The 13,462-nt window shown below is 47.5% G+C and overlaps 1 protein-coding gene across 1 annotated transcript in view; it reads right to left on the minus strand.

The window, feature by feature from the left end:
* Positions 1 to 13,462, minus strand: part of KPNA1 (karyopherin subunit alpha 1) — a 1,070,482-nt gene that overhangs the window by 590,898 nt on the left and 466,122 nt on the right. The window contains exon 5 of the mRNA XM_069635818.1: positions 9,307 to 9,401. Coding sequence (XP_069491919.1) covers positions 9,307 to 9,401 — 95 coding nt within the window. The remainder of the gene's footprint in view (positions 1 to 9,306; positions 9,402 to 13,462) is intronic.

Below are 13,462 nucleotides of genomic sequence, written 5' to 3' on the forward strand. Positions count from 1 at the left end.
GGGATTCACCCAGGTTCCTCAACAGAACACAGTGCCTTGTTCCAATGGTGCAGCTGGTGCCCTGGCAGTTGGTCCTGTTGGTTTCCCGCAGACCCACGATTCCTGGAGCTTCGTCGAGAAGGACGACGTCTGAAGGGGGTCTGCACCACACAGGGATGAGGCCGGCAGCAGCGACACAGAATAAAAGGTGCGCTCCTAAAAAACAGGAAAGGCTCTTCAGGTCGCTATCCGGACCACTACAGCAGTGTGCAGTGATTTTGACCACGGAAGAAGATCCTCTGGCTGTAGAAGATGAGCTGGTTATCCCCACCAAGCTCAAGGGAAGAAGACTCCGGACTGGATCCTCCGAGTCGTTGAAGGGCAGATGGCTCAGGACTGCAGCAGGGCTTCACCGGGACAGGGTAGTTGCAGCAGCCGTCGTTCTCTCCGCTTCTCTTCGGTTCCTTGTAGTTCCAGTGGCAACTCTCTGACATCTAGTCCAAGAGACCTGCCTTTTATGCGAAAACCCCCCATTCACACAGCCTGGCTGTCAATCACCCAGCAGGGGGGTTGTCCAGCCCGGACAACTACCCTGGGCAATCATGACAAAGTGCGACTTGGGTTTCCTAGGATACTCTGTGCAGGGGGTGACTGCACCCCTCCCTTAACATTCAGCCCACCTAGACACCCAGGCGCCTTGAGGAGGGCTCCTGGGCAGAAGCTCGACAAAAGACGGTGAACAAAGAAGGCGAACCTAGTTTGCCGCGCAAAGTAAAACACAAGAACGACTAACAAAAAGAAATGGCGAATAAACCCAACCGGAGCCAAAAGAAAGACGATTTGGTCAAGCGGGTTTATGTTCGAGGCTAATATAATAGCCAAGAACTGTATCACGTTTAATATAATCGCAGTAGAAAAGTTAGGGTAGATACCACTGCCACCAGCCAAGTCTAAATGTTAAAAGAGCAAAACAATGCTCTAGGAGGTACAGATAAAAAAGGGATAAAAGTTAACCCTTTCCATTACTCCATGGAAGATGGGGTGTACTGGATCTGGGGTAAATTGACTAAGTAAAGTTAATGGCAACTTTTCTGGGGGACAGTAGTCGCCTCAGAAATGGAGGCAATAGAAGTCTCAAAGACAACCCTGTGCAACGGCACTGAAGGTGCTGTGTGACACACAAAGAAGGGGGCTACTGAAGTGGTGTACTTCAGAGTCCACAATCACAAAAACAGAAGGAAACACATAGCAAAACACAGGTAAGAGTGGGGGGAAAGCTCTCTTACCAGGTGGAAAAAAATAAACTCCAGAAGTCCAGCAAAGCTGCTGGGGGACTCACATGGTGAGGGAAATTAGCCATAAATGAGAATTCTCCCTAACCGAGTGAACGCCCCAGAAAGCACACCCTCCTGTGGAGCGGGTGCCTCGGGCACCGGAACATCTAAGTAGCACATCATGTCCAGTACCCGGTCATGAAAAGCTCTAATAGAGCGGGGCAGGTCCTCGTTGTCCTGATCGCCTTGCGCGTCGTCCGACAGGTCAGGACGCTGCTGAGCCCTGTCGGGCGCTGCCTTGTCCACAGGGGACAAAGGCGGAAGAGTCGGAGAAGGCACAATAGGTAAAGGAGGTGCCGGCGGCACAACCGGAGGAACGGGTGGAGCCGGAGGCGCAGGCGGACAACTCCCTAAAAAGCCCTTTGAAATATTCCCTCATGGGGTCGGTACGCATGAGCGTGTGAAATTTACTGAAAAAGGTGTCCTCCGGGGACTGCTTTGGAACCTGAGGAGGATAATTCCAGGGACGTAACTGGGAAGGGTGCCACATCGGCCCCTCCACCGACGTATCCACATAAATCAAAGGTGCCGACCCTGCAGGCAACAAAACATTGTGCGGAAGGGGCATCCAGGCGTTCCGATCAAACTGGCCGATAAGGATGCGCACAAGGAACACCCACGGAATAAGCCCTACACCTGAGGCCTATGGCGTAGCTCCCAAAATGAATGGCGCAGTCGTGGCGGGAACGGGCACCATTTTTTTCATCGCCTGAGAGGAACTGCGGCACGTGAGGAAGTGAGGCAGGGGTCCCTGTCGATGGATCAGGGGTCTTAACATAAGGAACCTCGGCAGAGCCGGTACTATGAGGCCTGGAATGTTTCTGTGACATACCAACTGTCAAATTAGCCTTCCCAGGAAGGACCTAGGCACGGCCGGTAAAAGAAGAACTTTCCTGCTTTGCCCCCTCAACAGATCTGGTGTCGCCGCAAGAGCGGGAACGGTGAGAAACAGCCTTCACCAATGAGGCTGTGTCAGGCCTTTCAGAAATGTTGGTAGCTTTAGCCTCTGTATGAGGGACCTCGGACCCAGGCCCGGTAACAGCCTTATCCGCATGGGCCTCCAGCATCCGTTCGGTGACACCAAGCCCAACCAAGGCCTCGGGGCGCACCCCAGTCTTATTCATGAGGGAAGCCGATAGAGAGGCCTCAGAGCGAGCTCCGGTACCAGACGACTCGGTAGAACTGGGTCTACAAACAGCCCCCACAGGAGGGGCCTCGGAGCGTGCTCCGGTATCCACACGCCCCTTACGGAGACCCTCGGAGAAAACTCTGGTACAATTATTAGGCCCAACGGGCCCCTCGGGGCAAGCCCCGGTGACAGAAAGATCAACGCTCCTCCCGGCCCGAAAGGAACCTGGAAAGGTATTGTTAGGCAGAATCCTGTGCAGTGCCCTTAGGGACCACTACACACAATTATTTTTAAACCATCAGTTATAAACACAACACCTCTATTAAACTTTAAACAAAACCACACGTTAAATATACTGCAACTAACCAATTCACTTTGTACAGTATGTCTCACGGTAAGTACCCTGTGTTTGAATGAACCGGTGTTATGAACAAAACACGATACCGCGGATGCGGTTGTGATCACTTTTTGACAGTTTGGTCTACTCAAACGCGTATCCGTGACAAGAAATGCTACTTGGGCAAAAGCACACGTAGCACCTGAGATACCCAGAGGGAGTTGGAGGCAAAAATCACAGGCAAGATTTAGGTTAGGCAGACAGTATCGAGAAACACTCAAAACAGGACTTCAAAAGTCAAAGGGTCAGAGCCAGGTTTAAGTGACACCGGAGACCTGTGCCGAAGATCACACCATTACAGTTCACAATTCAGCGTAGCCCAAAAGTACTTGGATATTGTCAATATTCGGAAGCAAAAGTTATAAGAAGGAGGGATGACAAGGACGAGCCTTGAGGATGAAGAAAAGGGATTCACCCAGTTTCCTCGAGTAGAACACTACCTTATTTCCACGATGCAGCTGGTGCCCTGGCAGTTGTTCCTGTTGGTTTCCCGCAGACCCACGATTCCTGGAGCTTCGTTGTGAAGGACGACGTCTGAAGGGGGTCTGCACCACACAAGGATGAAGCCGGCAGTAGCGACAACGAAAAGGGTGTGCTCCTTAAAAACAGGAGAGGCTCAGCAGGTGGCTATCCGGACCACTACAGCAGTGTGCAGCGATTTCGACCACGGCAGAGATCTCTGGCTGGAGAAGATGAGCTCGTTATCCCCACCAGGCTCAAGGGAAGAAGACTCAGGACTGGATCTCCTCTTAGTCGTCGAAGGGTAGATAGCTAAGGACTGCAGCAGGGCTTCACCGGGACGGGGTAGTTGCAGCAGCCATCGTTCTCTCCACTTCTCTTCGGTTCCTTGTAGTTCCAGAGGCGACTGACTTCTAGCCCAAGAGACCTGCCTTTTATGTGCAAAACCCCCACACAGCCTGGCTGTCAATCACGCAGCAGGGGGGTTGTCCAGCCGGGACAACCACCTCAGCCAATCATGCCAAAGTGCGACTTGGGTTTCCTAGGATACCCTGTGCAGGGGGTGACTAAACCCCTTCCCCACATTCAGTCTACCTAGACACCCATGCGCCAAGAGGAGGGCTTCTCTGCAGAAGCCAGCCAAAAGACTGAACAAAGAAGGCGAACCTAGTTTGCCGCGCAAAGTAAAACACAAGAAGAAGGACTTTAACAAAAAAATGGCGAATAAACCCAACCAGAGCCAAAAGAAAGATGATTTGGTCAAGCGGGTTCATGTTCAAGGCTAATATAATAGCCAAGAACAGTACCACGTTTATCTAATATAATCGCAGTAGAAAAGTTAGGGTAGATATCACTGCCACTAGCCAAGTCTAAATGTTAAAAGAGCGAACCAATGCTCAGGGAGGTACAGACAGAAAAGGGGTACAGATTAGCCCTTTCCAGTACTCCATGTAAGATGGGGTGTACTGGGTCTGTGGTAAAAATGACTACGTAAAGTAAATGTCAACTTTACCTTTCTCTGTGGGACAGTAGTCAGCCCCAGCGAAATGGAGTCGGGGGGGGGGGGGAAGTCTTAAAGACAACCCTGGGTTACTACACTAAAAGGTGCTGTGTAACCCATACAAGAACAGGGGCACCTGGAGTGGTGTGCTCCAGTGCCCAAGATCACACAATGAGTAAAACCACATAGGCCAAAACACATGTAAGAGTGGTAAAAGGATGTACACTTTTACCAGGTGGAAAAGATAGTCCAGAAATCCAGCAAAGCTGCTGGGGGACTCACTAGGTGAGGGAAATTAGCCCTAGAAGGAGAATTCTCCCTAACAGGTATCCCCCGGCCGGGGTGCTCTGAAAAGTAAAGAATTTACCTGGCGTTTCTTCTTTTTGTCGATGAACGCCTGAAAATGCGAAGGAGGAGTTTGTCGGAACACCTCCTCCCACCGCTCCAACCGACGTAGAAGTGCCCGGACCGAAAGGGAATCCCAACGGTGATCCGGACCCAAGCACTCTAAACAAAGAGGATGGGGATCCGCCCTCGCGAAGCGTCGGTGACACAAAGAACAATCTGGAAAGCATAGCTTGAACAACATAGACAGACTAGTACAAGATCGCTAGCGAGAGCCAGAGGAAAAAAAGGAACAAAATCTTCCGAGGATGCAAGTGCATCCAGTCCCGAACAAGCGGAGAAAAAGACGGATGCACAAGAGAGAGGAAAGACATAAAAAAAAAAAAAAAACACACATTTTTGGATGCTTTTTACAAAGTGCTCAGGTCCCGTCCCACAGGACGGAGAGATGTCCCATAAGTATGGAGGAAAGGGGACGGGACGTAGGAGCATTGCCAACGTAACATAAGTGCCCGTTCAGTATACAAATAAGCTTTATGGGTCGTCGATGAATCTGAGGCGGACAGTAAAAATGTAAGTGCTAGTTGCACATGTCTGATGTTGGAGGTTCTTAGTGCTGGGATTACAAAAATATTTTAGATTTGTTAGGGTGGGACAAAGAATAGAAAATGCAACAAATCATTGTCACTCACAGCTAGTTTCTCCTCACAGTACAATTTGTTAGTAAAGAGGGCACCATTTCTCCAGTGAACAAGAGATTTTCTCTGAGGGCCATAATACCTGCTTTCCCTTGGGTGGCAAACCATTGGACATATGCTGGCCTTGTCATTTTAAATGCAATGTTACAATAAGATTGGACACGGTTTCTGCACATTGTGTTTATTCCTTATTCTTGCTCTTTGAGGGTAGTAGGCCTCCATTAGCTCTCTGGTGGTGTTAACTATTTGTGGACACCTAAAATGTTCATCCTGGTTCCTGTTCGCATTCTTAAAGGTTCTGCACCTCCTCCTCGTCTCAGTTCTTATTATACCAGAAACTCATGAGTAGTCTTGACTCGTCCCAATCGATGTTCGACCGAAGGCCCTACACATATACATTGGGACATTAATTGGTGTGTCGGGTTGTACAGTGTGCGGGGTTGAGAGTGGCGATTTGTGAGGTGGTTCTACAGAGTTCTCCCTAGATGGTCGTCCTTGTCCCCAGAGGGGGAGTCGCTCCCCATGAGATCCTACCGCTGTGTGCCACCCCAAGGGGGATTATCAGGTAGCAATCTCACCACCCTGGCTTTGTGTGATAGGGTTCCCCCTTGGGGAGAAGGGACATCCTGCGATTTGTCACAAAACGAAGGTCAGGAGAAGGACTCCCTTCTCCTGATGGATGTTTCTCGCACTACTATTCTTTCATCTGTGTTTCTTTTTAATGTTAAATCAATTTTCACTTTACTTTCTGTGCCAGTCCCTGTAGTTCTGTTTGCAGACTTTTGGCTTCCCTTTCCTCTAACGATTACTTTATTTGGTCTTTGCAGAATCCTCTGATCCATACTAATAAACTGGCATGGAAAGTGTATTTTCCTTGGTGTTGTTTACAATTAGGGTTCAACCATTCTTGACTTGGTCTGTCCTGTATATCATTTATTCGTGAGGCTTCTTTGTCCTTCACTTTATAATATTCTTTCTCTGCTACGCTACCCTCGGTGTTCTGGATTACTTTCTCTGGCCATTGTCAAATCCTTTGGTTCGAGGTGAACATGGCCTGGGTAATTGTGGAAAGTGCCCTCTACCATGTGTTTTGCTATGCAAGTATGCTTCAACCTTTCTGGGCGTTGTCTGTCTTGTATATTTATTCGAGACTTCTCTGCCCTTCAATTTAGAAAATTCTCTGCAACATTCCCCTCAGTGTTCCTTGAGTAACTGGGTGTTTTGTGCTGTTTGCAAGATAGTGTGACCCACGTTTGATCACCCTCTGGATTGTTTAGGATTGTTATTCTTATATTATCACTGTTCAATTTCAGATTATTTTTTACTGAGACAAGTCTCTGTACTTGCGTAATGAGCCCCACTCGGCCTCCCGTTCTCCCAATTACCTTTATTCTGACGGGGGGACGTCACCCCGGCCTGATCTCGCGTGTTACCTTCTCCTTCACTCATTTCTTGTTGGCTCTCTTCCACCGGCATCTTCTCCTTGCGGTTCTCGCTCTCTTGGCATCTCAGTATCCAGACTGGAAAACCGGAGCATTGGGCAATTGCTGAATGGTACAGTGTTGGCATTGTTAAGACAGGTAGTCTGCCCACCACAAAGTCCTTGTGGTCACCAGTGTGCCACTTTGAGCTCCACTTGCCTCTGCTTCTCATTCTCTGCAAATGCTGGGCTTCCAGCATTTGTTTCCTGTGTTAAGAGCACTTCTCAGCATTGGGTGCACACTCGCTCCAGCTCTGCATCCGCCAGCTCTTACACTCATAGCTGGCGTCCCCTGCCTCTGTATGCGTTCCTCTCAGAACTGCGTTTGGCCTGCACTCCCTCTTCAAACTCCTCGCCAGAGTTGATTGGAGATTTTATTTTTAAAAAAATACATTTTCGTTTTCTTTGTGTTGATGGCATAAAATAGCGTTTTCTTTCAGCCAACTCTCAGTACTGTAACAACTTTGGATATTATATAGTCCCATGCAGGCCATCATATCATATGACATGGTTTAGGGAGTTCCTCACAGTAACAGGAGCGCTCGTCCCCTAAGGGAGAGTCTCTCCCTGTGAGGACCCACTTCCCTCTGTCACTAGGGAGGATATTGTGGAGCGTGCTCACCTCCCTAGCCTCACAGGGGCAGGGGTGAGGTCCCGGGGGGACGGTGAGGGGGGGGGGGTGGTGGCAGAACTCCCTCCCCCCAGAGAAGAGACACATCCCCTTGATTTGTCACACTTGGCCCATTTATTGCATTTGTAGCATGAGTCTAGAGAATTCTGTGGTGTGCTTTGCATATTCTGCTAACATACATGGGTTCGAGGTCCTCAAATGTTGGTATAGTGTTGTGTGTACCTACAACCAAAGTACTCTGCCAACATTAAAAAGTTTTTCAAGGTCATGTCCCACCAAGTGCTAGTCTCCTCCGCAATTTTTCAAGTAAACAACATCTATTGTAGTGTGTACCCACTGATATCATCCATTCTAATTGGAGTCGCTCTAGTGCATGTGTCTGCAAACCATGGCTATCCATATGTTTTGTACTACAACTCCCATCAGCCAGATTAGTCAAGGTTGAGAGACCATAGCACTCATTGTTCTCAAGATCTGGAGCTGCAGGTTTCAGACCAATGCACTAGCGAATGTAATCATTTCTACAAATATTGTAGTGGACAATGCTCATTGTTTTTCTTCCCGGATTGCCACCATTTCTGTGCCAATAGCTGCTAGTATGTTTTGTCTATAATCCCCGCCAACCAGGGCATCATTTCCCACAATACAAAATTACCAATGCTGTAAACAGCGTCCTCTACTCCGTTCTCTCCAATATACAGGCCCTCAACGTCCATTAGCTTGCAAAAAGGTACCACCATCTGATGCTGCAGTCCAATCTGCTCCTTTCTCCAAATTAAATTTACTAGCTCTTTGTTATTGGGATGGCAGGAGGATGCTATTTCAAGTGTCATACACACGTCTAAAAAAGCAATGTAACAGCACTCAACCCACACTGGAGTAACCACACTAAATTATAGAGACTGTCTGGTTTACCACCCATATAGTAAAGCAATACTATTCCCCTTTGCACTGGGAGGGGTAACAGAAATCACAGTGCGGTAGGAAATAATCTGTTTCACATGGAAGGCTAAACTCGCCCACAGCACATTGGCTAGTTTCCACCTTTGACTGGCATAATCATGGAATTATTAACAATACAAATAGGTGAATAATGAATAACAAGTATATTTCACATTTCTTTCTTTAATCTACTCTGAAGTCCTCATTAGCCATAATGCATTAATATATATTTCATGGCAAATTTAAATCTCATCACTTTGAGGATCAAATGCAGAGGAAGTGATGGACAGCACCTGAATAATTTAAAGAAAAGCATATAGTCACCAAACATGTCACCTTGAAACTGGTTTGGTTACTGGAAAATGTAGGTGTTTAATAAAACAGGTCGACCACTACAACAATATAACAAAGACAGTCAGAAATCGTGGAAGCCGTAATCCACAGGCTCCTACTACTAAGATGTATTATTTGGAAAGCGGTCTTATCATGGAAGGGAACAAATGAGAGAAAAATGTGCAAACTATGGCTCTATATTTATGACAAATACCGCCTGGTGACCATGCAAATGTCTTTAGTATGCGGTATAAATCCTAGTAAAAAACACATTTTCTAATAAATTAGCTCATGTTACATTTGGCAATAATGAGATGGGAAGAATTCAGGTACCGTTAGCTCAGTCACTTCACTGCAAAAGTAGGGAAGCTACTTGACGGTCTTCTGCACAAATATTGGCCTACTTGTGAGAGGACCGTTCAGCTTCAGGATAGAGTCGTTTCTCTGAATTTTTAAGAGCTTATTGTGAAACCCTAAACAGATTTTAGGAATTAATTTGCAGTAATAAATATATTTAGATTTGGCAGTGTCCCCTCCTCAAGACAGAGGCAAATACATTTTTTACAACAAGCTATGCACCTGTAGTGTACAGTTTTCTTTCCTCTTAAGGAATTCCACAAATCTGGCCACAACCCCTGGAGTACCGATTACTTCGTCAATTGGCGGGTTAGGCTCTGCAGAAAACAAAAGTAAAAAAAAAAAAGTTAAAATCCGCTAGGCACCAACTTATTAAAATTAAAATAAGAGCTGATGTTTAGCACATTACATAACATTACCAGTAGGGGCTGAAAACAAACAGTTTCCTGGAAAGATCAACTGTAACGGAAAGATCTGACTTTTCAGGGCACTATTGCTTAGTTTAACGGTTTGTGAAAAAAAATGTTTTATTCAAATGTTTTTATTGTGGCATAACTCAAAAATAATTCACCTTCAAAACATGTATCCCAAACCCCCGGCCCACACGCAAAGATCGGTCAAGATGCTTCATAAACTTGGTTGTGTCCGCAGGAATACCCCTACCATACATAAATAACTAAATAACCTGTTGACTGACTGCATGGTACTGAAAGGTTCATCAAAAGCTCTAAGCCTCTATCCATGTAATCCCCGCAGTCCACAGAGTGCCTCAAAGTCCAAGCGGGGTATCCACATAACATGGGAAAGTGAAAAAAGTCTATTTTGCACAGTATCCCCGACTTGGGGCCATCTAGCTCACAGTGGTTTATCAACTGGGAAAGAGGCGAGTTTGTTCAGGAGCAATCCCCAGTTCATGGTCCCATTCCTGCGATCCTCCACATTCACTTGACATTGCAGCACCCAGCTTTCAGCCGGCAACCACATTTTCGCATCTCTGTGCCATTGCACTATCAATTGGTACTTCAGTGAGATAGCCAATCTCCTAGCAGTCAGAAGCAGACGAAATCCAGCAATACTTTTCATATGTTCATTCCTCAGACACCCCGCTCCCCTCACCCCTCCCACTCCAGTAACAGACCAGCAAGCACGCCTTTGTGGTATCAAAATTTCCCTCCAACAGTGTATGCATTCTCTCATCACCCTTTGCAACAGCCAATTATAACCATACTTGCTGGACAACACTTACTATGCAGGAAGTCGCCACTTTCTCAATCGGCCCCAAAGGAGTCCAGGCCCTACCCAATTGTATTGTCGGCTCCCTCCATCCGGGCTCACACTGGTCAGCGGGCACGCTCTGATAGGCGAGCTTGGCAGCTGGCCGCAAGTGGTCTCCTCCGACCTGTGAGCAGGGGAGAATCCCCTCGGCAACACTATCAATGTGGGTTGCAGATGGGCTGGAGCAGTGCACAGGCCCAACACCACGTTTGATGGAGTGGCCCGCCTCTTGAGGGGGCCGTCTGATCACTGGGTAGGGTGACTCTAGGTTGGAGTGATGCTGGGTATAACACCCCCCACCCCACCGCTGCGATTACATGGTGTGTGATGAATCCAATGGTGTCATCACTCCTTTCCCAGCAGTGACCACCCCCCCCCCCATGTAGTCGAAGGATGGCAGCTGCTACCAGAGCCTGACCCTGGGGCCAGCTATATGAGGGAAGATCACATTCGATAGGAGGTGGGGGTGCGGGGGGGGGGGGGTGAACCTTCGGGAAGTGGCAGGGCACCATCAGACAAGGCATGGTATTCCCCTTCCTCTTGAGGATACTCCACCCATACCCAATGCCTTAACGCCATATTGCAACACCTCCCCTCATCCATCTAGGAAGAACAATGTAGACCTTTTCTCAAGATCTTTATGGAAGTCTCATGAAAACACGTTTTCTGACTCTACACCTACAAGTCACTAAGAGCTGACGTGCCCTAAAAGACTTTGTATGTTAAACACCAACAATGGACTACCATTCCCATAACCACAGCGATAATAGGACAAGGAAGAGGAGCCGAGCAATGCAGAGTGGAAAAGACCAAGAGTACAGACTGCACTCTAGTTGTTGTGAGCGTATGCCTGTAGCCGGGATATTTAAACAGCAGCCACAGTTGACTGGGGACACTTCTGAAGAGAAAGCTGCTTCTCTCGGTACAAACCAAAGAGACTGAGGCGTGAGAAAGCGCTGTGGAGCTGACCGGCTCGGGAGCCAAAGAAAGGGAAGCTGACAGTGAGAACAAACACGTTGCTGGAAGGCCAGAAGCCAACAGAGGGCACCTAGGCAGTCGCAGGTGTTTGGAGGCAGCGACTGCCTTACCGAAGCCTGAAGACACAAGGCAGAAGAGACCAGCATGGCCTGTGAGAGGCCGAGAAACGGATTCAGCAACAAAGGAGACGCGAATCGACCGCTACCAGCTTAATGCGAGAGAAGAATACACCAGTCAGAGCCAGCAAATCCACCTAAAGGAAGCAGGAACGTCAGGATGTATTGGCAGAAATGCCAAAACCAAAATGGTATTAAAGCATATTAGAGAGAGAAAGCATTTTTTGAAAGGAGAACATGAAGAAAAACAAAGTTTGTGAGTGTATACAATACACATGCAAGAGAAGACCTGGCGGGATATTGTACCAGGCAGATATAACCGGAAAAGCAAACGAGAGACTACAAGTTTGGAGGGGGTGCAGAGTCCATATGAGAACAGCCCTAGCAGGAACGTATACCAGGCAGAGTAAAAGTGTAAGAAAGATACATGTATATGGGATACATTACTCATCATAATCTTATTCTGGTGCTTGTATCTGCTTAGATTCACATACTCTGCATAGTCTTGCATCTAGTGTTAGTCGCAGAATATTACAAGATTTGTTTTTGAAACTCGAAAACGGACGTCGACAAGGCGCGTTAGTAAACCTATCCCTAGTGTGGCGTGTACTGAACACCCCTGGTCCATCACGCGTCGCGGTCCCTCAGATTGTTTCTTTCTGACATGAGGTTTCATGAAGAGTAGCAGGAGAACAGATCTGATAAAGCAGAAACAGTGATAACCCAGAAAATATCTATGTGCCTTCTACTGTAGAAGGGGCGGCAGGGTGGGCGCATGCGAGCAATAAGAGCTCCATAAATACGATTACAGTGAACAATATATCCCTTCTGGATATTGTGGATCTGCTTAGATTACATGCTCTGCATAGATTAGCGGGCAGTGTCTGGAGAAGGTGGGAAGTGAGACGATACAGCGGCAAAGATGTTTTAGGACAGCTTGTCCCACCTGTAAATATGCTTGAGAGTGTTTATCAATGCAATAATGCTGTGTGAACGCATGGATGGAACTCCATGTAGCAGCTTTGCAAACGGCGTCTAGAGGGACGTTTGCAAGGAAAGCTAAGGTAGCTACGGTACCACTGGTAGAGTGAGCCAGATAAGACTTTCTTGGATACGGAATAGCAGAGCTGTATGCACTTGACTATCCATCTGGAGATGCCGTTCGATATATGATCACCTTCTCTTCCAGGTACTATGAAAATAAAGAGTTGGTCCATTTTCCTTAAAGGGTTAGTTTTGTTCACATAGTACAAGACCGACCTCCATACATCAAGTGTATGGAAGCCTCTTTCGGCTGAGTTAAATGGATTTTGAAAGAAGGTAGGAAGTTGCAGGTTAATCAATCCATAGAACTATGAAATGAACTTAGGTGAGAACCTAGGATGCATTTGTAAGACAACTTTGTCCTTCTGTATAATGAAGAAAGGGTCTTGTACGGACCAAGCCTATAGCTCACTGACTCTTTTTATCGAGGTGACAGATACTAGGAATGCAGTCTTAAGTCAGATGGTTTAGGCTGGCCCTGTGCATAGGCTGAAAGGGTGGACCCATGAACTTTGAGAGCACAACATTAAAATCCCACCCCAGAGGAGGGTTGGAAATTGGAGGGAGGGGGTATTTACCAGGTTACTCACCGTAGTGACCACCTTACTTCTAGTCCATAGTCCCCTTTCCTCCATACTTTTGGGACATCTCTTCGTCCTGGGGGACGGGACCAGAGCACTTTGTAAAAGGCATCCGAATTTTTTTCAAAAATGTGTCCCTCCTCTCTTTCCTGCGCGGGGCCCAGCAGGCGGCCGTAACCCCGCCCACATAGGCTCCGCCCCACGCATCGCCCATCAGTCCTTTTCTCCGCACGTTCGGGGCCGGACTCACTTGCATCCTCTGAAGATTTTCTTCCCCTTTTTTTCCCTCTCTGGCTCTCGCTAGCGTTCGTTTACAAGTCTGTCTATGTCTTTTAAACTAGATTTTCCAGACTGTTCATCGTGTCACCGTAGCTTCGCGAGGGC

The sequence above is a fragment of the Ambystoma mexicanum genome, chromosome 7p (assembly GCF_040938575.1).
Source record: "Ambystoma mexicanum isolate Mex_15411 chromosome 7p, UKY_AmexF1_1, whole genome shotgun sequence".
Lineage (NCBI taxonomy): Eukaryota > Metazoa > Chordata > Amphibia > Caudata > Ambystomatidae > Ambystoma > Ambystoma mexicanum.